We start from the raw sequence: 24,804 nt of genomic DNA, 5'->3' as shown, positions 1-24,804 counted from the left end.
AACATGTCGTGCCGGTACCATATGGCCCGTTCAAAAGTCATTGTTATGTACCTTTGAGAACGGGGCGGTGTTGCGAGGATGCTTTTAGATGCAGGGGCAGGCGGTCTCATCTCCCCTGTAAAGAGGATGGGTTACATTTGTGGTGGTGGTCATTATTCTCTTCCAGTTCTCTCCTCTCTGTGTGCTTCTGAGCTATAAAAAGCTGTGGACCACGGCAGTTTCTCTTAAATGCACATGACAGCTGACAAAACCAGGGGTTTGTGGGCCCGTCGCTCACATTCTCTATCTCTCCCTCAGTCTCTATAACGTCCCTCTCTCTCTCTCTCTCTCTCTCTCTCTCTCTCTCTCTCTCTCTCTCTGTGCCTCCTCGTTAACCACAGGGGTGTTGTGGAACCTGTCCTCCTGTGACTCCGTCAAGATGACAATCATTCGGGATGCCTTAACGACTCTGACAAACACTGTGATCATACCCCATTCCGGATGGAGCAGCTCAACGTTTGACGACGAACACAAGCTCAAATTCCACTCGTCTCTGGTTCTGAGGAACACCAGTGGTTGTCTGAGGTAACTGACGGGCTTCGGCGTGGGGCTACCGCCGCCTTCTGGATGTTTCATGCTACTGCAGCCTTCTAGCTGTTCAGTGGTTGTGAGTAAACATGTGACCAGTAAATGACACAGACCTGACCGTGGGAACTTACAAATAATGGATCATAAACATGCCAGCCAGGAGTGTGTTCAGTGATGAAAATCACAAACAAAATACCCAGCATTAGAAGCTATCAAGTGGTTATTGTTTGTATTATTGTGAGTTGATTACTTTGTAGGGATTTTTGATGGTTGCCTAGTTAGTGGAATCACTAAGCAGCCCAGTCTTAGTAAAGGGCATTTCCAGTAAATGCAGACACAGCATCCCAAATGGCTCCCCCAAGGCTTCTGGTCCGAAGCAAGGCAACGAAACAAGGAAATAGGGTGCAGTTTGGGACGCACTCAAACACTGGGCTCTAATTGCTGGTAGCAAATGGAGCTGTGTCTCTGAGCGCGCTCAGTTAGGCTCTCATTTCCCCCTTCAAAGCACTCATAATGACATTGATCAAGCCAGCTCGAGCTCCTCATCCATTATGGATGGGACGGAGCAAGTGAAACCTACAACACGCACCCCGGCTTTGTTCTGAGGGAACAAACACATGCTAACAGTTGGTCCGTGGCCCTTATGACACCCTATTCCCCTTATAGTGCAATACTTTTTACAACAGTCACAAACAGCCCTAGTCAAAAGTAGTGCGCTAAATGGGGAATGTGTTGCCATTTGGGACTATGCCTTTTTTTCTTTTTTTTATGGGGCTGCTCATGTGCTGTGCCTGTGTGTGTGTGTTTGTGTGTGGAGTGCGGTTGTGTGTGCAACAACTGCTGAACACTGTGTGTGTGTTATTTCACAGGAACCTGAGCTCAGCCGGTGAAGAGGCTAGAAAACAGATGCGCTCCTGTGAGGGGCTGGTGGACTCTTTACTCTATGTCATAAAGGCCTGTGTCAACACCTCGGACTTTGACAGCAAGGTATGTGCAAACAAACACACACACACACACACACACACACACACACACACACACACGCGCGCGCACACAAACAAACTATGGCAAGCAGCCCTAAGGGAATGGGATAAACCCTACCCTACTGGTTTTGAAAGCACCACTTGCATAGCTCAGTACCTTGATTGGGAATGCCTTTTAAAAACCTTCCCAAATGGCACCCTATTTCTGTCGCTTGCACTACTTTTACCAGTGTGCCTGATGACTCCTAGGCAAAAATAGTGCATTATAAAAGCAAGATTTAGAACGCTGTGTATTTCTAAGCTCATGTGGGCAACAAATCCGCCTGTATATGAGCTTCAAACAGAAGAATTAAACCCTCTTAGTTAGAGCCAGATCTGTCCGTCTGTGGAGATACTTTAAGCTGTTATCACACTGTGTCTCAAACCTAATTAATTTATACAGACCCACACACAAACACACACACACACAGACATTCCTAACAATGTGAGGACCTGACATTTTCTACCATTAAAGAAAGATTACTAATTCTACCTAGCCTCTAAAGACAAAGAAAATAATATTCTGTAGATGAGGACCAGCTAGCAGCAACTCACTTTCCCAGAAAGTCCTCACTTAGTAAAGTATAACACTTTTAATACTTTAATACCCGGTCTTTACTTTGACACAGCACTTCACTTTCACACAGCTAACCTCTTTCTCACATGTGCGCATACACACATACAGACAGGATATTGAGCACGTTTACCGAAAGTGATGTTTTATGATGTGTAGTGTGTGCTGATGTGTAGTGTGTGCTGACACCTCATCTCCCTGTCTCTTTCATTGGCATGGAAGCTACACACATTGCCAAAGCAATCGTCAAGGAACACATTAAATCAACTTAATAAAAGAGCACTCCGTGATTAACAGGAGCCCCTCCTCCCTCTAACATCAGATTGTGGAGAACTGTATTTGCACTCTGAGGAACCTGTCGTATCGCCTGGAGCTGGAGATGCCGCCGTCAAAGTTGCAGGGAGCCCAGGAACTAGATGGTCTGCTAGGCTCTGAGTCTCCCAGTAAGGACGTGGACTCCAGCTGTTGGGGCAGGAAGAAGAAGAAGAAGAAAAAGGACTCCCAGGAAGACCAGGTGAGCTGCGGGGAAACCACACCGATCGAACCCCAAACGACACCCTTTTCCCAATACACGCCCTTTATGGAACCAGGGCCCTTGGGATTACAGCTCAAAAGTATTGTATTGTGTAGGAAATAGGGGGTAGTTTGGGACGTGACTGCAGCCCGACCGGTGAACGTATCTCTCCGCAGGCCTTCAAAGGGGAGGCGTTCTTTCTAGGTGAGCTCAGGGACTCATCACAGAATGTGGAAATAGAATACAACACAACACTTCAGTTGGCGTTACAGGGAACATTCACTCCAAATGTTTGTCTTCTTGATCTTAACAGTGGGCAGGGAGCCAGATCTGTCTGCGTCCTGCGCCATCTGTTTTGTCTGTCATGACTGAATTAGTAGACAGCGTCTGCCTGTTTGTCCAAATCATTTGGGATCGAGGCACAGTATAGTCGGATCTACACAACAGATGGCATAGGACTAAGACTTAACAGGCCACTCCTGAACGTCTTTGAATCTTGGCTGAACTATTATTTGAACTCTTCAACTATTCCAGCAAAGCACCTCAGAGTAGGAGATTCCTCATCACCTGAAAGGCGGAACTGATCCTAGATCAGTGCTCCAACTCTTAGACACTTAATACATACAGAGGCCGAGTGAGTCTGAACAGTGTGCTGATTGGTGATGTAGTTGTGTTGGAACCTGTAGTCATAGTTGTGTGTTTGTAATGTGTTCCCAGTGGGACGGAGTGGGCCCTATCCCCGGCTTCTCCAAGACCCCCAAGGGGGCTGAGATGTTGTGGCATCCAGCCGTGGTGAAGCCCTACCTGATGCTGCTGGCTGAGAGCTCCAATCCTGCCACTCTGGAGGGCTCAGCGGGCTCCCTACAGAACCTCTCTGCCGGGAACTGGAAGGTACATTTACCCACACTGCGTCCCAAAAGGCACCTTATTCAGCACACTATGTTTGAGTCCTATATACCAACAGTGCAAATCCCACTGTCTGCCATAAGAATGCTTTTGAACAAATGTCTCTTACAAATGTCACTTACTTAATAAGTTATGTCAGTGTGTGTTTTTGTTGTTTTATGTATCCCAACTGGAAAGAATTCGCCATTCAACAGAGCTTAAACCACTGATGTTCTAATTCCCATTGTCATGGTAATCTGAAAACGGTTGATCTGTTTGGTTTCCCGGATTTGCATCAGTTTGCGGCATACATCCGAGCGGCGGTGCGCAAGGAGAAGGGTCTTCCCATCCTGGTGGAGCTGTTGAGGATGGACAACGACAGGGTGGTCTGCTCCGTGGCCACCGCTCTGAGGAACATGGCCCTGGACGTCCGGAACAAGGAGCTCATAGGTGAGGACCACTGGATAAGCATTTAACACACCCGCAATCAATGATGCCCTCTGGTGCCTGACTGCATAGTAGTTGTAGTTAGCCTGGTTGGTTGATTCGGCGCCTTGACTGTTGGTCCGGAAGCCAATCCTCCAGTCGGCGACATGTGTTTATCGAGAGTAGACAGATGGGACGCGAACATGATATGGGTTTGCATGTACACATGTTGTACAGCAGAATGAAAAAGGAGGCGAGGGTGTAAAAAAAGAGGTCGGAAATGAGGAGTCGTGCTGATGCTTCGTTATCTAACGGCCGGTATATGCCCACTTCGCCAGCGCTTCATTTCCAACTCCTGTTCTCGCTTTTTGTGAAATCCCATTTTCTGGGAAAAACTGGTTTTTATAGACTGGCTGTGTGCCAATAATATTAGTTATTGGGTTTCAGAGAGGGAAAGGCAGCACCGCAAACTGGAGTCTGGCAAGGGGGGAGCCAACAGGAGAAGCGGCTGTGCGGAGAGGAACTCTGGAGGGGGCTTGTTGTGAGGGACAACTAATGGGAGAACGAGTGATTTCAGAGCAGGGTCCTTGGGTCTAAACCCTTGGGGGCTCTATGTCCTATAGGGAATGTACACGGTCGGCTGGGGCAGCACAATTCAAGCTGAACAAATAATATCCACCATGCAGAAAGTACACTGTGGTCGCCTGTCCTAGAGGAAAACATTTCCCAGTCAAAGACATGACATAAGATAGGTTGCCTAATGAATATCTTCCTCTCTGTAGTCTCTGTCTCTCTCTGTTTTTGTCGCGGTCTCTGGTTGCAGCATTCTAGTTTTAATTGAAGCTTTAGTGCATTTACTTGAAGTAGAAATAATTCAAATAGAAGCTGATATATGCTTACATTCAGGTAAGGATGAGTAACCCAAAGTGTGTTTATCGAAGCCTCAAAAGAATTGACATTAGGAAATACGTTATCGATACTTTATGCGTCCCTCCCTAGGGAAGTATGCAATGAGGGACCTGGTGAATCGTCTTCCCGGGGGGAACACCACCCAGCTATCTGATGAAACGGTGGCGGCCATCTGCTGCACCCTGCATGAGGTCACCAGCAAGAACATGGAGAACGCCAAGGCGCTTGCCGACACGGGCGGCATTGAGAAGCTGGTCAACATCACCAAGGGCAAGGGAGAGAGGTGAGGGAGATCAGAGCGAAGCGGTTTATAAATGGCACCCTATTCCCTTCATATTACAAATAACTTTTGACCTGAGCCCATTCTGGTCCAAAGTAATGCACTATATAAGGAATAGCCATGTGGCGTTTCATTTATAATGCACTACATTTGGACCAGGCTTGTAGGAGGGCAAAACGAGTGCATTAGATAGGGAACAGTGTTCCATTTGTGATGCACATAGAGAACATAATTAGGGACCAGGGAGATGAACCCAAAATGATTGACACCAACTAGAGAAGTAACAGTATCTCACAAAAGTGAGTACACCCTTCACATTTCTGTAAATATTTGATTATATATATGTGACAACACTTAAGAAATGACACTTTGCTACAGTGTAAAGTAGTGAGTGTACAGCTTGTATAACAGTGTAAATTTGCTGTCCCCTCAAAATAACACAACACACAGCCATTAATGTCTAAACCGCTGGCAACAAAAGTGAGTACACCCCTAAGTGAAAATGTCCAAATTGGGCCCAAAGTGTCAATATTTTGTGTGGCCACCATTATTTTACAGCACTGCCTTAACCCTCTTGGGCATAGAGTTCACCAGAGGTTCACAGGTTGCCACTGGAGTCCTCTTCCACATGACAACATCACGGAGCTGGTGGATGTTAGACACCTTGCGCTCCTCCACCTTCTGTTTGAGGATGCCCCACAGATGCTCAATAAGGTTTAGGTCTGGAGACATGCTTGGCCAGTCCATCACCTTTACCCTCAGCTTCTTTAGCAAGGCAGTGGTCGTCTTGGATGTGTGTTTGGGGTCGTTATCATGCTGGAATACTGCCTGCGGCCCAGTCTCCGAAGGGAGGGGATCATGTTCTGCTTCAGAATGTCACAGTACATGTTGGCATTCATGGTTCCCTCAATGAACTGTAGCATCTGAACCAAATCAGTTTATCTTGGTCTCATCAGACCACAGGACATGGTTCCAGTAATCCATGTCCTTACTCTGCTTGTCTTCAGCAAACTGTTTGCGGGCTTTCTTATGCATCATCTTTAGAAGAGGCTTCCTTCTGTATAAAAGCATTGTATAAAAGTGTCATTTCTTCCGTGTTGTCACATGAAAAGATATAATCAAATATTTACAAAAATGTGAGGGGGGTACTCACTTTCATGAGATACTGTATATCATTACACTAGTAGAGAAATGTGAGGTAAAGTCAAATGGTTTCTAATGTCGGTGACCGTTAATGGCTTAATTAATAGCTACAACAAAGTGTTAGTAGTAGTTTACAGGGTAATATTACTAAAATGTGCACATTAACGTTACATCTGTATTTATCGCATGAAATCCGACAATTCATTGCAGTACAGATTGTTGTCCTTTTACAAAGATCTTGGACAACTTGTGCTTCCACTTAGAAACTTGCTCTATGCTCATATGTGCAGAGGTTACACCTCAGAATGGAAGGAGAGCTATTTTAAACTACTGTGTAAGCATTGCCCTAAGCATCTGAAAGCCAGCGAAGAGTGGAATAATTGTTCTACCAGAGAAACATGCAGTGTATTCCCTTATAATTTGCCAAAGATTCCGGGCTCACTGCTTCACTGTCTGTGGTGAATGTATGGTGACGTGTGTCTCTGTCTTTAAAGGTATTCCATGAAGGTGGTGAAGGCTGCTGCTCAGGTTCTCAACACACTGTGGCAGTACCGAGACCTGAGGGCCATCTATAAGAAGGTAAGCTGACAGACTTGGACTTGAGAGTTCCCAATTGATGGCAACTTTCCCAAAATTCACAGTTTACCCCAAATCCTTTTTGGAGGTATCCCAAATCCCCTGCTTATCAGAGGCAGAGGATCTCCCAGGCTGGATTTTAGGGAAAACCTCTGAATCTTTTTAACACCCATTTTGTTACTGTAGGAAGCCGACTATAGTGGGATCATGTGGCCAAAGTAACCCTGTCTTTTCTCTGCCGGTGATCAGGACGGATGGAACCAAAACCACTTCATCACCCCGGTGTCCACTCTAGAGCGGGACAGGTTCAAGTCTCAGCCCACCCTCCCTACCAGCACCATACAGATGTCACCAGTCAACCAGTCAGGTCAGCATGACAGTCATTCACTTAGGGGATGTTCCCTGGGGCCCACTTCACTTCATGTGAATTAGGAAGCCATTTAGGACGTAGCCCTTCATTAGGACACAAACTCGTTTCCATTCAACATTGTCATTTTGATCTCCATATTGGTCTCTCCACAGCTGGTAGCGTAACCTCGTCTCCTGCAATGCTAGGAATTAAAGAAAATCCTTCTGATTATCAGAGGGCACAGTCAACTATGCAATTTTATAACAACCAAGGGGACAACAATGTACACAAATATCAATATACAGGTAAGTGTTTAGCATACAGAAGTCTCATGATCATAAAATAACTTTACAATTAAAGGTAATACATAAATTCCGTGTGTGTAATTTTTCATTTGTAGTTTCCGAAAATGTCTGTTATATAGTATTTGCAGTAACAGCGGGATGATGGTGTTACAGTATTACTTGCCAGTGTTGTGATTGGCTGTATTTTTAGCATATCGATTACTCCTGTTTGCTTAACACAGACACACAGTTATTCCATTTATGTTAATGTGAGTGAGCTTTAACTAAATATTTTAGCGAATCATTTTAAGTTCTAAATTCCCCAAACATATTTTCAATAGCAAAAAAACTGTTGTGTTTACTGCTGTTAAAAACTGGATGAAACCAAAATTCAAAGTCAAGCACAAGTCTCCAGGAAGTGTGCGAGAGGAGATTTGTTTAAGGAACACAATGTTCTTGTATTTCACCTGTCTTCCACATGGAGGACATATCCCATGTGTAGCACCTTCAGGCAATCAGTCACAAAGGTGTGTGGTATTGGCCAAAATACCACAGCTAAGGGCTGTTCTTAGGCACAAAGTAATGCATGGATACGGTCCTAAGTTGTAGTTTATTGGCCATAGACCACAAACCTCCAAGGTGCCTTACTGCTGTTATAAAGTGGTTACCAATGTAATTAGAGCAGCAAACATATTTGTTTATGTCAAACCCCTAGTATACAGTCTCATATACCACAGTTTATAATAGTGTACATAAAAGCACAGTATATCCAATAAAACTCTGGAATTCTTATTAAAAACATATCAGCCATACACACCAGACAGCGATCAAAGTGTTCCCTAGGGCCTTTTCTGCCTCTTTGTAGGCCTTAATCCATTTGATCCCCCTCACCACTCCCATGAATCACATTCCAGTCCCCCTCACCACCAGCTCTCCCCTATCTCCACCATCATACCTCTCTCTTCCATATCAACCTTATTGGGAGCCTTGAGGCTCGTCAGACAATCAGCTAAGTTCAAACATGCCCTTGAGCCTCTTTGTTGCGTTTAAGTGGGTCTGCCGAGCAATATAGTAGCTGGCTTCCACGCATTTTGATCCACTTGTCTGGCCAGCCCCAACAAAGAAGCCATTCTTTGTTGCCCTAAGGAAGAGTTGGGCTACTTTCCAAAGTACACCCTAGTCCCTATGTAGTTCAGTACTTTTGACCAGAGCTTTGGAATAGTAGGTTGCTTTTCGGGACGTAGACTATGTAGGGCACCCAGATATGCCGCTGCCAGATTGGGCCTCTGAGAGGGGCACAGCATACAAGGCTGTGGAAGGGGCAGCCTCCTCCAAATTCCATGCCTAGCTGCCTGTCTCCCTCCCTGACTACCCAGACACACTTACCAGGCCAGCCATAAAAACCAAACATGCTGGGAACAGGAGTTGGGGGGAAACGTATTTCAGGGTTCCGCTAGCTCCAGAACATGCCAAGATAAATACCGCCCCCCCCCCCCCCAAACCATAAGGCCCAACCTGATTGCCTGTTAGACTGTTCCGTGCAGCATAACTGTCTGAAAAGAGAACTTGCCCCAGGGGGTGTGTGGTGGGGTTTTTGACACACTGTAGGGTAAACAATTATTAATGTTTATGTCAAAGTGAAGTTAATATACCACAATGTTGTGTTACCTATATTCCAGGGTCAGGAAAGCCCTCACCGTATTATATTGGGTCCTACACTTCGCCAACAAGAGAAGACCCCAGAAGAGCACAGGTAAATACAACAGACTATAAATCAGCCCCTTCTGGTCGACCATCCGTCTCAGCTGTACTCTACCGAACTGTGAACTTGGCCCGTGCAGACCGTGTTTTCGCATTGCTACGCTAATGGAAGGAGACTGACACGTATTCCATCGTGGATGAATGCGAGAGCTGGAAGACATCCAGCCCGTCAGGCATTGTGGGAGCTAGAGTGAATGTGACTGCTGTGATAAGGATGGCCCGGGCGGCAGTGGGCGCGTCTCAGGCACCTGTCACAGTGTGGACATGTCCCTGTGCGTTCAGTCAGATAACAGTCAGGAGAAGGGGGAGCTCTGCGCCCTACAACTCCCCTTCACTCTCCCCACACTCCAGGTAGTCTAATGGGCAGAGCGTTGGGCCCAGTAACACCAAGGCCGCTACTACAAAACCCATGAAGCCAGGAAGGTGGAAAATCTGTTGTTCTGCCCTTTAGCAAAACGGCCCACCCCACACTCCGAGGTCTCACACAGAGTTCGTATAGGCACAAAGAAATGTACATATTAATTTCATACCTAGCCACTCTTGCACGTGAAACAGAAAAAAATAACCTCTCCTACTTGAGCACAATATTATTTTGAACTACACAGCCAATGCAAAGAGGTGGTTTCATGGTCAAAGGTTACGCCTATTCTGTGTCTGGGCAATGGCCTGAGGGTCTAACTTACTAACTCTGTACTCGAATTTCAAGCAGAAATGTCTCAGTTGTTCCCAATGGAACAGACACTTAACTGTAATTCCACATGGACAGATCTGATTCCATTCTGCTTGTCTCGTCTCCACAGCAGCAGGTCTACTACACTGAGGAGCCCAGCAGGCGGAACTATGACACCTACAGAATGTACCTGCAGTCCCCTCACGGGTACGAGGATCCCTACATCGACGACGTGGTCACTTTCCCCCCCACGGCAGACTACAGCTCTCATGGCCACGGACTGAAATCCTGCACAAACTATGTGGACTTTTACTCTACCACACGGAGGCCTTCCTACAGGGCGGAGCAGTATCCCGGGTCGCCAGACTCCTGGGTATAGGGACTCCATCTTGGAACCCAACTGATGAACTGTTCCATAGACTTTTACCTGTGTGTTTGTTTTAAAAAAAAAAAAGAAAATTGAATCTGAGAGTGGGGTTCGAGGTGATGGCTGAGGGCAGAGGGAGAAATAGAATGTTAGCCAAAGAAAGAAAGAAGGAAGTCAAGGAATGTGATATTTTTTTTTTCTTTTAAAGAAGACAGGAAATCATGCTGTTGGTGTGTTGGGAGAGAGTGGAACTGGACATTTTTGTGAGCAGCGTCTTGCTCTGTCTAGATGTTAGTTTTTCTTTTGGAAACCCATAGCTGGGGTAGCATGGTGATGGTATGGGTTATGTGAAAGAAAGGTTTGCGGTAAAGTGTCAGATGGGGAATGCGTATGTGTATGTTCGTAGGCCAAAATGAATCATGAACTCATATCAGTAAAAGAAAAAAGAAAAAAAAATCTAATGATGTTAGTTTGTACAGAGGGATCGAATTGTATTTGTTCTTAATGTTGAGATTGTGTATGCCATTGAGTCTTGTACATTTCCTTCATTTTATTGTAAATACAGAAAAAATGCCACCTGGTTTACGCTCATCAGCACTGGTAAAGACTTGTGCCATGTCAAATCTATATTATAGATCTATACATATATGAATAACTAAAAAGAGGAGGTAAAGATAACCATTACACAAACATGCAAAGATAATAAAAGTTCACTTTTGTTTTTTAAATGAATTGTGTAATTGCTGACATTTTGGTGACTTTGCAGATATTCTCTTTATTTTTCCATTTCCTGTCCTAGACCTTTCATGGGACGGATCACTGCCATTTTCTATGCACACCAACCAACATAATAAATATGAATGTTTGGTCTGTGAACAGCTCTACAACTTCTCTTCCTCATCTGCTCCGTCTTTGCACGCATACAGCCTCTCAGTAGAATAAAAATCTTTGACCAAAAGCCCAAGTCAGCAGTAGGAATGGGGTGACATTAGGGACATAGAAAACACAATAGAATGACCAGACGTTATGATCTGATTTCATTACCAGACTACAGCTGTTTTCAGATGATCATTTTGAATGTTGTATTGCGTACAAAAGACTCATCATGTAGGCATTGCTTTTTGCCTGGATATCAAGTTCATTGTTGTTTTAGTATTTAAAACAATGTATTACATATAAAGTATGTTTTAATAAGATCCATTTCAGATGATTTAATCAAGGAAATCGAGATCCTTCGTATATTACAGATCTTTAAAGACTTAGATAAGCAATGCATTAACTAAACAACCAGATGGAGAATCACTGTATTGCATCTATCGTGCTTTGTTCAGATCCGCAAACAAAGAAGAGGGGCGTGGTTAAAAGTTGTTTTGAACTAGGCAATAGCGAAGGTAGGTAGAACAAGGTCATTAACGTCCTTAATTGAACATAAATGAGCCAATCTATTACTAACAGGATAGACAATTCAATTCGTTCTCTCTCCTTATGTCAGGTTAATTTAACTGGAATAAATGTGATGCAGCCGATGCGTGTGCATGCTGCTGATGCTTGCTTCCTGCATCTGCTACGTCAGTTTCCTTTCAGCGATATAAAAACAACAGAGAGTGCATGTTGAGCTACTTTGTGGTTCTGCTAGTGTTGTTCAGAAGTTCAGAATGGTGCAACTGTCTAAATCCGGAATGAAAGAGACTCCTGAATTGAAAGCTGGCCATCCTCCTGCAGGTATTGGTGATGTATTAATTAGTAATAAAATGTGTCAATATCTTCGATGTAATGGGTTGTTTTTGTTTTTTTGACCGTTGCCTTCGTGTGGTGTACATTTACTGCGTTTCTATATAATATACTATAACTGCGTTTTTTTTTGTTGTTTTTTTGTGACCATATCACGTTTGTGTCGTTCATACATCAGTAGTGTTGCTACGGTGCGCAGTCTCAACCAGCAGTTACGTAGCTGGTAAACAAACAAAAAAAAGCGAAATCTCGATGCATGAAATAATTGCCTTCAGTGGTTCGTACGTTTTAATGACAGATGTTTCTATTAGGAAACGTAGTGAAAATGTAGTCGGTAATGCGTAGCAGGATTTCTGCAAACATGGTAGCTTATTATGCTCAAAGCTGCGCGCAAGGGATGGGCTGGCTGAGACAAAAGTTCTGCTTTACTTAATAGTTAGTGTATTTCCTCCAGATTTTATAATCAAAATGAATTAGTCTAACTCGTTATCATCTATGATGATTTACGGTATGTTTGTAATGCCCCCCTTTCGTGTCAGTTACTTTGCTACGGCAGGATTAGGTAACCTCGTTTTTTTTGTAAACAGTTTAATTACTCACCTGGTGTCTTGGCCCTGAATTCCATCGTTGTTATGAGAGGATTTAAAAAGGTGTTGCAGCCTTTTGCTTACTCCGTAGTGTTGAAGGAAAAACTTGTGACCTGAAGAAGCCCCAAAGAAGTTCTTATGCATTGTCTGGCACTGGCAGTGTGAGATTTTTGGATCCGTTTTGCTTTGTAGTTTAGAGTAGCATTAATAAGATTGAACATTTAAATGTTCTATATGGGGACCTGATCTGACCAGCACACTGTTCTGACACTGATACCTATGGGTACAAGTATTCATTGTACAAATCCAACCATCAAACCAGTTGCATATTCTTTGGCCAGCTTAAAAAATTTGAGCTCTGCTTTGACAGGATGTGGTACATTTTTCTTTTGGCCTAAACCTGCAAGCCACTATGGAAAATTGAATGTGGCAACAATGCTGAACTCTTAAGTGCCTATTTGAAATGGTCTACCAACTTCCTCCTTGAACACCTACACTCCCACCAACAATTATTTCTTTCTAGTGACTTGAAATCCATAGACTATAGGTCCTAAGGACTTCAGTTGACTGATTTCATTATGAACTGTAACTCAGAAACTATGGTATAATTTATTTAAAGTAATTGTATTTCAGCTGGTTTGGCAAATTTTTGCAAAACCATTTTCACCTCACTTTTAATGATTCCACTCTGGCTCTACAGTGAAGGCTGGGGGGAAACGAGTGGTCAAGAAGAGCTACGAGGAGAGTCATGCAGCCCCCCATGTGAACCCAGAGAGGGAACACAAGGTTCCCAAATCCAGGTACAGCACTCTGTCATCTCTAGCGTTAACAGTACAGTGTGCTATAGATTCAGTAAAGCGTTAGTTTGGCACTCTGTCAAAAACTCGTCTAACAATGGATGTTTATACATCTGCAAGTTTCACCTCTTGCCAGAGACCTCATGAATTAACTTACTGTATTTAAAGTATATGAAATGTGTCCGGTAAACCCTGAACTGCAATGTCCTCTTGTTAAACTTGTAATGCTCTTTTAGATCTGCAGCTACCTCCAGCAGAATGCAACAAATCAGTATCTTGTTGTCAGGAACACTCAACAAGGTAAGGATATTTATCTTAAAATAATCATAATTAAATCTAACATTTGATATTCCATCACTTCCAATTATTGTCAACCTTAAAGATGAACAAAATTGCTGTTTAAAGACAATATACTACTTAAAAAAAAAAGAAGCTAACTTTCATTAGTATTTTTAAATCTAAGAGCATGTGCTTTAACATTGTACTTTAAGTATATCTTGTGTCCTTCCATGGCTTCCTGTATGGCTGAGGTATAAAAACAAGTGGAAAAACATAGATCTTTCATCCTTTACAATGGGGAAAGGTAGAACTTTCAGTTGGTTTGGTGACATTGTTGTTGGCTTTCATATCTGGCAATGGGTCCTAGAAAAATGGTACAGTTGGCCTATGAGAACTTTGTTGCATCTTTGTTCACAAAGGCTTGCGTTTGTATTTTGATGCATCTCTAATGGGTCCGTTTTGCTTCTAATGGTCTTTGGAGCGGGCCCATTTGCACTAGCGGATGTTAGCCTGAAACATTTTTGTCTATTAGGAGGCAGGCATTTGTCCACAAGTGGATCATTCACCAAAACCTTAATAACCTCATGCAAATTAAACTAAACTCTTGCTAATATTGAACTTTCCTTCGCTGACCATTTGCCTTGCATCACAATGGATGTGAACACCTGGTCCTCTGTTTCGCAACACACGTCACCCTCCTTGACAGTGTTTCAATCTTGTACTATATACAAAAGGTACAACTTGTATATCCTCATCCCTGGCACTTCAAAGAATGTGTGGAGTTATTGGACATTTTCAACTGTTACACAATGAAATTAACAAAAATGATTTGTCAACATTTTGGAACGACCATCTCGATCTCCAGAAAACCCACTGAAAACCTGTGGTTACCTGATTCAGATTGGTATGGTCAGTTTCTTTTAAACTGCTTAAACGGCCATGTTTGATTTTTGTTTTCTTTCAGTGGGGGCATGACTTTCCAGAGACTCCAGTGAGTGTGAAGCACAGCAGACTCAGACCTGCGATGGAGAAGCCACATTCACCAGCTTTCAAGTCCAGCTTCTCCATCCAGCAACCAAAAAAGTTCTAAAGCTACTTTAAGTTTGAGGGGAGTGTTCAGTCAGCTGTGAAATACCCTTAAGTGTTGGGTACATAAGTGGAAGGACATGAGATGTCTTAAATGTTTGGCTAACTTTCTTAATTCAAGTATCAATTCACCTTTGAATTGTTTGACTTTGCTACTTAAAGGTGATAAAGGAGAGTACTTTGGGGTGGTGGTTTTTTCTTTTTTTTTCCTCTTTTTGTGGGGGGGGGAATTCTGCTTACTTCAAACCAGCATTTACTGTGCCTTTTATTAATGCGACGCCATGTCAATTAAAAGCACACATGGTGGGCATTTCTAGAATAAGTATGTTGCAAAAGCAGGTATAAACTTGATGGCAGTGGTTTTCAGTATTGTATTCATGGTGAAAGACTTGGTATTTGTTTACAGCTTGAATAAAGAAAATGCATGGCATTAAACTATTACTTGTTTTATTTATTGGTGGGTTATTTCTGGATTAACATGTAGCTTTATTTGTATGCACTTCTGTGTAGCAGCTTGAAATACTTCTGCATTGCTATTTTTGTAAAGACCTCAGGGTGGCGACAAGTGCATTCTCAATGGATGTTGTATTTTCCCTTACACATCACATTTTTATTTTTTTTGCTGTAGATTTTTTATTCTAACATTGTTGGTCTTTATTGTGAAGTAATTATTTTAAATAGTCAGTCTTTCTCATACTGTAAAACAAATTCATCCTTTAACTATATGCTGCTGTATTTCAGTGTGAAGTGTGCACTGCAGTAAGCCACTGCCCTGTTTTTTTTTTTTTTCTGTTCAACAGAATGGGTCTGAAGTATTCCCATGTTCTGCATGTGTAGGAATATAACCGCAATTCTCAAACTGCTCCTGTGGAAGCACAAGATATTTGGCAATTTAGTTGCTGTGTTGATCACTTATTTAAGGTTTGGCTTAATTTTCATTCAGCCAAAAGATTCCATTTTGTGAAGGGTACAAATTTTCCCCGGGTGTGCATGGTCTGTTTATAGATCTAATGCATTGAATGGCTCCAGTTCCCCAATAAGAGGTTTCAGAACCATTCTTATAAGATTATCACAAAATCTGAAGAGTATCTTCAAAACTTAAGACCGTATCTGGGAGTTCTTATTGGCTTGTGCTCGGACGTTAAACCACCATTTTGGTTAGGAGCATTGAAAGTCAAGCCCATCTGCTTATTTCACATTTTGTTTCCTGCTATTGTGTTGAGAAAGGCAGTCAATACCAGTGACAAAGGCCATTATAGCGCACTGGGATATAATGAATTGTTTTGAAAAATGGTGGCAAGCACTAAACATATTCAACAGCTACCACCCTTTGCAAGCTTACCAGCAGATTGTGAAGTTAGACAGATTGCGAAGGCATTTGTTTTGTTCCTTCTATGATCCACTGAAATCAAGGCTGGTTACCTGTGCATGAATCATGACCGTTGACTGAAAATAGACAATACGCACACACCCGAAGTCCCGGAAGGCCATTTGGCTAGTTTACCAGAGTTAATAATTAGCTAATATGAAAATTGTGTGTTTATAGATTTGAGAAAAATTTTGGTACTCAATTCAATAAATGTAATTTGTTACCCGTCATAAGTGTTTTTACAGCAAAAACATCATTGATTTATAAAGCAGTACTTTTATGCCTGACATCTTGATAACAGTAATTGAGGTGAATAACCTTTATCGTTCAACAGAAATGAGTGGCAGTAACGCATTTATTTATTTATTTTACTCCTACTTTACATATTAATTGAGGTCCTTGTATTTAGCAGGTACACTGTATATATCAAAGTTCTATGGAAGTATGTTTACTTTTGTCTCCTACATTGTGCTTTTTGTCTACTGTGTGGGGATAGATAATTGCACTGAAATTATACCATGCAGACCTACAGCTTGATTTGTGATTCTCTTCACACTGTTCATCCAAGCCTTTGGTACCATCTGTGTATGTAATTCTGAGGCCTCACTGAATTTCTTGCTAAGGAATTTAGAAAGTGATAGGTGGCCTGCTGAATTGAAGACAGGTAGGTAGAATTGCCAATAACTGCCCATTCGTAGCCATCTGACAGGCTTGGTTGCCCTTATGACAACTGCTGTGGGCCTAATGCTGGGAAAATTTTAGGGCCCTGGAAGGAATTTATTGGGGGGGAGTAAAATGTCGATCTGCTGTGGGTGTGGCGGCTCTGTCCTGGGTGTCCTTAACTGTCAGTTAGGCAGGTATTGTTGTGGGCGGATGTTGCAGTAGATGTCAAGGAGTGGCAGTTGAGCTGCATTCAAGGGTGCAAAGTTTTTGCAGCACTGTGGAAAATGGTCCTCACAGGGGTGTTTGTCCAATGCAGTTGTGATGGTTGTTTGCCAAAGGTTTTTTTTTATGTCTCTTTTTATTGAATATTGGGAATCGAATTGCATGGGTGAAAGTAGACATTAATCTGTCTCCTTAATTTTTAAGCTGAAACAAATATTTGCTGAAGAGGTAAAAAGGAATTGACTAAAGAATGTTTTTCTGCACTACAGAATCAATATATAATGGGGAGGAGGGGTATCTGTGTTCCACATGTTTCATTTCTTTTGTAGGTTGATGTCAGTTGTGAAAATGCAGGTGATCTAATAATAGGACAGTTATGATGCAAGCTGTTTAATGTGCGTTTCACACTCTTAATATAATTCTAGAAAACTTTTTTACCTTTACATTGGAGATTTGAATGTTTTTCATAGGTGGGATTATTTTTAAACAAAGAGTCGTCTCTTTCTGGTTAAATGGAGCTGGCTCATCAAAACACTGGGTATGTGCATTTCTACAATACAGGAATGAGAGGCTGCGTTCATGTCTAACTTATTTCTAGAAGGGTGGGGTGAGCAGGGAGGGACAAACAAAACCTGAGGCAACTGTTATTGTTGTTGTGTGAGAAGGAATAATGTGTGGGAGAGCATGTACACTATAATTCTTGGTACATACCAAACTGGACTGTATCAACGTATCTACTTGAGACATGATACATACGAAAATGTTAAATTGTTAATGATGTTTATTTGTTCTTAAACGATGGATGGACGGATTGTAAATTTGAATTTTACGCTTATTTTATTAATCAAAAGTGGACCATTCATAGAATTATTCAAGAGAGTTTTTACTAGCCACTGTGGATCAATTCTTGTTGTTTGCTCTTTGGGGTTTCAGGGTGGTAAGGGCTTTATAAGTTTTTCATTTACCGTCAAACCCATGCCACTCTGTTGAATTCCCACTTAGATTGTTGTCAGCACCATGTGGACCTCTGTGCAAGTGCCTAGAGGGTAGGGGCTTGTTTGACGTTCATGGAAATTCTGCAATGGGAGTATAGTCACACACACAGGTATGTGTGAAATGTTGCTTCCATAATAACATTTCATATAGTTTCTGAACTATGGAAAAAAAATAGGGAACCGCTATTTTTTTTTTTAGAAAAGAGATCTATTTAATCATTATTGTATATCTGTGGGGTGCATGTAGTGGATGAATTACATAAAGTTATTTTAAAATATTAGCAAATAAATATATAAAAAAAACACTTTCTAAAATTCTGATATAGTATGTTTAGACATAATACTGTATACAAATCATACAATAACAAAAATAAAAATGTAGAATAACCATAAACCTATGTGACATGAAATTATTTTATATTCAAACCCAAAATGTACATACAACTGTAAAAAGTGTGACGTCATATGTGTGGTATGGTGTCATGTACTCGTTTCATGTTTATCTTTTAATAGTTATTTCTGAAGTTGATTTCATATTTCAATACTAATTTTACCTTAGTCTAAGATCCTGTGTTTTCTTTGAATGTCATTAGCCATTTGAGCCTCACGGTGTCGCCATAGACTTGACTAGAAAGTAAATCGCATATTTTAGTGACTTTACGTCATTCATTGCTTACTCTGTTGAGTACCAAACTAATCTCTTCGTTCAGTGAATAATAATGAACTTATACCATATCAAAAAGTTCACAATATCGTATATGGATACATATTACATGACTGGCTTGACATGGCGTTCTAGTTTTTCCCAATCATCAACGTAACCCACTGGCGTAGGCTACTTAAATGAAATAAAGACTGCACATGAGGTATGCATGTGCTTCACATTGGAGTCTAAATTGCTTGGTTACCAGTCCAATGCTGTTGATGCGCGTTTACGCACCCAACCAGTTCTAAATGACCTCATGGAGTTGCGAGTTTAGAGTGGGAGGAGCTCCAACAGTACCTTTGGTCCATCAGGGGATTCATGTGGAGATAAGCTGTTGGAAAACTTTCTGCTGGGATATCCATGACATATATCAGGTAAACATTTTACGTTCACGTTTAGTGTGTTTGGCTTTAGTGTAATATCAAGAACGTATTGGACTGCGTTTAGTTCGTTTTATGGTAAAAATATGTCTACAGAGTGGAGTTTCGGCTTTTTCGTACTGTGTAGTGAAGGAGCTAACAAGGGGAATTATGTTGAAACATGTCTCAGAGGAAGAGTTGACAATGAAAAAATAAACATGAAGTTGTTCATTAAATGTTTTTCTTAAATGTACGTGAAGGCCCGTTTGTTGTTGAAAACAATATGGCCTCATTTAAAGTTAAAGTACTATGAAATTGTTTAAACAATCGTTGCTGTGCTTTTAAATAAAGTGCGCTCCCTGACAGCTCGAGCTTCTAGTCGTGCTGTCAAGTCCTACCAAATATGCCAATCGGTTAACAGTGGAGACCATTCGTAACTAAAACTTTTTTTAAAGTCTAAAACTTTAGTTGTGCAACTTTTCCCCTCGGCTATCAGCACATAGAACCAATTTTGAAGTTAAATTATTTTGGCCTCATTTGATGCAAATGGAAGACTGACGTAGAGTGTGCTGTTGGCTGGTGTGCTTGGGAAATGTCTGCAATGCATCACCACGAGACTTAAAAACCAGTTTTTGTCTTTGGTACTACAGATAACGTGGTAATACTATAGTAACAGGGCATAGTTACAACCATTACAACATTTCCTCAGTAACTTGAGTAGCAAATGATTTGTTCAGGGTACACAACCATACACTTGAGTCAAATTTTCATACATCCTGTATACCTGCCGTCATACTTTCTTGTATTGATGTTACCCCTCTTTAAATCTACAAGTAGGCTACGTCCATTCGTTGTATTACCCTGAAACCTAATTTGATACTGAGATTTAACCTACTATTATATTATTGGTCTTTAACCTGTACTGTAATGCAACGTCTTATTCTGTTCTTGCAGTTCAGAGATGTTTATTAAATAGTAATGTGGTATTTTCTGACACTTGAACTGTATTCTTAGATTAGGTGTGTTCGTTTTTAAATTAAGACCCAACCCATATGCATTAAACTTGCTCACCCACATGGGTTTGAGTCATGTTGGGTTAAGTGTTTACATTAGACATCGCTGCTTTTTGGAACTCATGCTGACCTCTGGTGCTTATAAAAAAGTTACGCCTTCTGTATTTCTTACTGAAAACCTCTTCATACTGAAAGGCAGACAAATTAATGAACCTAGCAATATTCTCACTGATTGTGTGGTAGCCTAACTCAAAAAGCCTTTAGTTTGGCACACATTTTTTTGCCTATCTGACCATACTTTTATTGCATACTCACTTAGTCACTGTGTAATCTCTGTTAAGAGAATAGGTAAGTCTATAGAAATAAGTGTTTTACTCAATAATACGTTTTTACTCAATTTCCGGTGAACATGGTTCCCTTGCCTCGGACCTTTGGCCATTAACAGGTGATGTTCTGGCACCAAGGAGACAATGTTGGAGTCAATTGAGCCACTGATCTGGGTGTGACAGCATTAAGGGCGCTTTAAATCAGTGTCCAGACATTGCACTACACACCACGTCATTCCATCACATTACATGATCGCTAATAAAGAGAGATTATGAATGTCTAGTGCCTTGAAGGTTTTAATTTCGCTAAGTACCCCTGTTACCAGAAATGTGTTCAACAGAATTGTTGCATGGAAGCGACAAGAAAGTTTGCAGAGCTTGTTTACGGGGCTCTCTGTTTCATTTGGTTTGTAAAATGAAATGGTGTGGAAGGATTCTCCGCTTATAGTTTAACGCTTGTGTCTGTGTAAAAGATGTGGGTTGACACCAACAACAAATGTGTCAGGAGGACATCAGTCCACCTCCACAGACTTGAAGTTGGGTGGGATGGGATGTTTAAAACCACTAATTGATAATGTGTAATCGCACTCCACGCCTTTGTCCTCTGTTTGCAAAGGGGGTCGTGTGTTTGATTCATACAGTAGATCACTATGGGGACGTTTTTATTGTGTCATGGTTGTTTCACTGGTTTAAGGCTCCTGTGGTGAAGGGATGGTTTAATAACAGTGGCTGTTACTCTGGCCTCCCCATGCCCAGATTTAAGACAAAGCAGGGTCTTGTATCAACTGTTGTGTGCTACTCATTGCAAGCCTTCTGATTTAATTACTAGAAACTACACTGTGGCATTTGACGGGGTCCCATGGCAAAATAAATCCTTTTGTGTCGGAAATCATGATGTGTTTTTTTATTATTTACGCTAACTGCATGCTATTATATTATTTGTCTGCAGTAAAAAGTATCCTTTAGTTATTAGGATTTTAACAAAGGCCATGCTCGTTCAGCTACCAGCAGTTAATCAAATTGTACGCATGCTATTACATTTACTAGTATGTAACCAATAGCTAGGTTGTGAGGCATTGTGTTATTGTATAAGGGAAGCTATCTCAAGGGTTCAAATCAGTTTGTAACTAAATGCTCTCCTTAACTCTTTTAACCCAACCATTTAATTGCACTCCTTCCCTCTAGGCATACATTAAAATGTTATAGAATCACAGAAGCATATTGAGTTGCCTTTGTATATCAGTGTAGGATTTCGTTTCTGAACATGAGTAACTCGGGCCGAGAGAACAGATAGAATTTGGCGAGCAAACAAAGCTACTGTACTACCTTGGGAAAATTTCAGAGTGACTTCATTAGCTCTCTTAAAACACGCTGTTTCTAAACCACAGTTATTTGGATTTGCCAGAGGCTTATTATTGCAAGCTAAACACATTCAATTCAACAATGCATTCCATCAAACTGACACGATATTCTTTTATGAAAGGACCCTCATAAAAATTCTAAAGCACAGATGTAGGATCTGAAATTGAACCGAGTTGATGCTCGAGAACAATTAGCCTGTGGAATCAAGAAATGTGAATTCAAATGTTGATTACTGGCATTGTAATGGACCTTTGATATGTTTTTGGAAAATCAGGTCTGACATTTCTGTTAAAAGTGACATGTACAAACTTTGGAAGGCCTCAAATACATTGCGAGTTTTAAATACCCTGAATTTCAGAAAAGTTCTGCAATGGAGTAATACAATTCCAGTCCTACATCTGAATGAGTCTCAAAGCCTATTTGTGAGCGCAGCCAAATTGGTTTTTTAACTGTACCCCAGTGAAACAGCTGTTATTGATTAACATTTTTGTTAAGTATTTAGAGTCCCAGAGAGGAGGGAAGGGCTAGATAGCTGTGTTATTATGACTGTGGGGCTGAGTCTACTCTCAGATTGTGACTATCAGAGTCAACTGATTCTTGAGAAGGTCCCTCAGTTAAAACAAGGTTTCAAGGTGATCATGACAACTGATGTTAAATGCAGTGCATTTTAGTGAGGCATGTATTCAAATATGCATTCCTCTATAGCCTTTCCCAACGTATATGCCTACCTCTACCTAGTCCAGCATCTGCAATGAGATAGTTCTGCGTTTTTGTCTCAGTGGCATAAGCCTTTATTATTTTTCACTGTTTGGTAGTCTAATAATGAACCTCTGCTGCTGTTTTAATGAGTGACCATGAAGTTTTATCTGTGAATTGTCTGGGCTCAGACTGAACACCTGTGGAATGTTCATCAGCCTAAACCCAGGAGTGATTTAGTAGGCTTGCACATCTGTTTTAAACAAAGGGAACTACTCATAGTTCCCATGATGCCAGTCCTGACATTCTGATGTTATTCCCCAATCCACTCTCCCTTGTTCAAATGTGTCTTACTGACCTAGAAATCCCTGCAAGAGTGGCACATGAACTGAAACAGATGAGGATGCTTTGTGTTTTCAAGAGAAAGCCTCTAGACTTTAAACCTTGCCAGTTAATGTTTGACCCTAATCAAATAGTGTAGCAGGAAACCCCAAACTCTGCCAAAACATGACTACTGTTGAGATACATATGCAAAGTCTAAGTTGTCATTTTAGAGAAAAGGAATGGAATTCTGAGGCATGTGTGGTGCTCTCTGGGTTTTTATCATTTATGACAGTGTTTTTTCCTAAGTTGGGTGGAGTTTTCCTGATGTTCAGCGAAAGAAAAAAACGAATTTCTCAGTTTCAACATTGTATATGTTGTCTTTGTACTACTGTCAATTAAATATAGGTAGAAGTGACTTGCACATTATTGCATTCTGTTTTTATTTGTATTTTATGCAGCGTCCTAACTTTTTTGGAAATAGGGTTGTATATGAACTTGCAAACATCTCACTATCCTTCTGAGGTAGTGGTCTGTCCTTGAGTTTTGCAGTGTGAAGAGCAATTCATTGTGTATGCCACTGATGCCTGTGCTTGGTTAAAATAAGGCTTATTGCTGGACCCATGATAGGTTGTGGTAGTGACGTCAAACCCTTGCAACTTATCCAGAACACCGCAGCTTGTCAGGTGTTCAACGCTCCCACATTTTCCCATGTAACCCGCTCTTCCGCACACTCCACTGGCTTCCAGATGATGTAAATTGAAACATTATGTAAATTATTGTTAAATAAGGCTAATTTCCCTCTTGTTTACTCTCTTGTATTCTGAGAAGGCTCCAAGATATGTGAACTAGGCCTTCGTGTGCTCACTGATAATATTTGAGGCAGCGAGGGGGTAATCTTTCATGTGAAAATAATTTTGCTATGGAGGCAATAATATTATGTTTGTTAATGTCTAGGGAAACATTGCTTTAACTAAAGAGGTAAGTTTTATTGGTTAAAGCGAGAAGAGCAGTGTCTAAAGGATAGTTATGTCAGGTTGACTCAGTTTCCACAGCCCCAGGTAAAACTGGAAATTGTGAGTAATAGTGGCCTTTAAAAACATGTCTCAACTCTTCAGTGCTGTTGGGAAATTTAGAACATATATTAAACAAGTTTCTTGCACTGCGGTCCAGGCAGTATCAGTACGGTCTAAAGCATTTTCAAGGCATTTATTGAAACATTTAAAATATCAAATTACAAACCCGATTCCAAAAAACTTGGGACACTGTACAATTGTGAATAAAAACAGAATGCAATGATGTGGAAGTTCCAAATTTCTATATTTTATTCAGAATACAACATAGATGACATATCAAATGTTTATACTGAGAAAATGTATCACTTTAAGGGAAAGATAAGTTGATTTTAAATTTCATGGCATCAACACATCTCAAAAAAGTTGGGACAAGGCCATGTTTACCACATTGGAAAATGCAAGGTCTTCCCTGAAAGAGACGACGTCTGGATGGGAGCATATATTGTTCTAGAACTTGGATATAACTGTCAGCATTGATGGTGCCTTTCCATATGTGTAGGCTGCCACATGCACTCATGCAACCCCATAACATCAGAGATGCAGGCTTCTGAACTGAGCGCTGATAACAACTTGGGTTGTCCTTGTCCTCTTTAGTCCGGATGACATGGCGTCCCAGTTTTCCAAAATGAACTTCAAATTTTGATTTGTCTGACCACAGAACACTTTTCCACTTTGCCACAGTCCATTTTAAATGATCCTTGGCCCAGAGAAAACGCCTGCGCTTCTGGATCCTGTTTACATACGGCTTCTTTTTTGACCTATAGAGTTTTAGCCGGCAATGGCGAATGGCACAGTGGATTGTGTTCACCGACAATGTTTTCTGGAAATATTCCTGAGCCCATGTTGTGATTCCCATTATAGTATCATTCCTGTATGTGATGCAGCGCCG

At 41.3% G+C, this 24,804-nt stretch overlaps 3 protein-coding genes across 16 annotated transcripts in view; all 3 read left to right on the top strand.

Moving 5' to 3' along the window:
• The window catches only part of LOC105022434 (plakophilin-4), an 83,726-nt gene extending 72,523 nt beyond the window's left edge, over nt 1–11,203 (top strand). For 8 of the 9 annotated variants that reach the window (XM_010890817.5, XM_013137846.4, XM_020054791.3 and 5 more), the window contains 11 exons: nt 381–564; nt 1,437–1,554; nt 2,486–2,677; nt 3,395–3,568; nt 3,862–4,012; nt 4,988–5,180; nt 6,815–6,899; nt 7,146–7,263; nt 7,419–7,550; nt 9,209–9,282; nt 10,091–11,203. In XM_010890817.5, the coding sequence (XP_010889119.1) occupies nt 381–564; nt 1,437–1,554; nt 2,486–2,677; nt 3,395–3,568; nt 3,862–4,012; nt 4,988–5,180; nt 6,815–6,899; nt 7,146–7,263; nt 7,419–7,550; nt 9,209–9,282; nt 10,091–10,339 (1,670 nt within the window). In that variant the 3' untranslated portion in view covers nt 10,340–11,203. The remainder of the gene's footprint in view (nt 1–380; nt 565–1,436; nt 1,555–2,485; nt 2,678–3,394; nt 3,569–3,861; nt 4,013–4,987; nt 5,181–6,814; nt 6,900–7,145; nt 7,264–7,418; nt 7,551–9,208; nt 9,283–10,090) is intronic. The other variant, XM_034286896.1, reaches the window with a different exon arrangement.
• Nucleotides 11,204–11,734: 531 nt separating this feature from the next.
• dap1b (death associated protein 1b) lies at nt 11,735–15,248 on the top strand. Its single transcript, XM_010890821.5, has 4 exons — nt 11,735–12,049; nt 13,346–13,445; nt 13,679–13,742; nt 14,686–15,248. The coding sequence occupies exons 1-4, from the start codon at nt 11,983–11,985 to the stop codon at nt 14,809–14,811; spliced, it is 357 nt and encodes a 118-aa protein (XP_010889123.1). The 5' UTR covers nt 11,735–11,982; the 3' UTR covers nt 14,812–15,248.
• Nucleotides 15,249–18,955: 3,707 nt separating this feature from the next.
• Nucleotides 18,956–24,804, top strand: part of tanc1b (tetratricopeptide repeat, ankyrin repeat and coiled-coil containing 1b) — a 142,156-nt gene continuing 136,307 nt past the window's right edge. For 2 of the 6 annotated variants that reach the window (XM_029125838.2, XM_020054922.3), the window contains exon 1: nt 18,971–19,136. The gene's annotated coding sequence lies outside the window, so the exon portion shown is untranslated. Of the gene's footprint in view, nt 19,137–24,804 lie in introns of all 6 variants that reach the window. The other 4 variants (XM_010890825.5, XM_010890824.5, XM_010890826.4 and 1 more) reach the window with 4 other exon arrangements.

Source organism: Esox lucius, chromosome 16, assembly GCF_011004845.1.
Source record: "Esox lucius isolate fEsoLuc1 chromosome 16, fEsoLuc1.pri, whole genome shotgun sequence".
NCBI classification, from domain to species: Eukaryota; Metazoa; Chordata; class Actinopteri; order Esociformes; family Esocidae; genus Esox; species Esox lucius.
Note: the sequence above shows the minus strand (reverse complement) of the source record. Positions and strands in the feature narration are given on the sequence as shown.

What these genes read in the sequence shown, in the direction of transcription:
- dap1b (XM_010890821.5), top strand. Translation starts at nt 11,983, where the DNA reads ATGGTGCAACTGTCTAAATCCGGAATGAAAGAGACTCCTGAATTGAAA. An exon ending in CACAAGGTTCCCAAATCCAG is followed by an intron (nt 13,446 to 13,678) that starts GTACAGCACTCT and finishes ATGCTCTTTTAG; the next exon opens with ATCTGCAGCTACCTCCAGCA. An exon ending in TGTCAGGAACACTCAACAAG is followed by an intron (nt 13,743 to 14,685) that starts GTAAGGATATTT and finishes GTTTTCTTTCAG; the next exon opens with TGGGGGCATGACTTTCCAGA.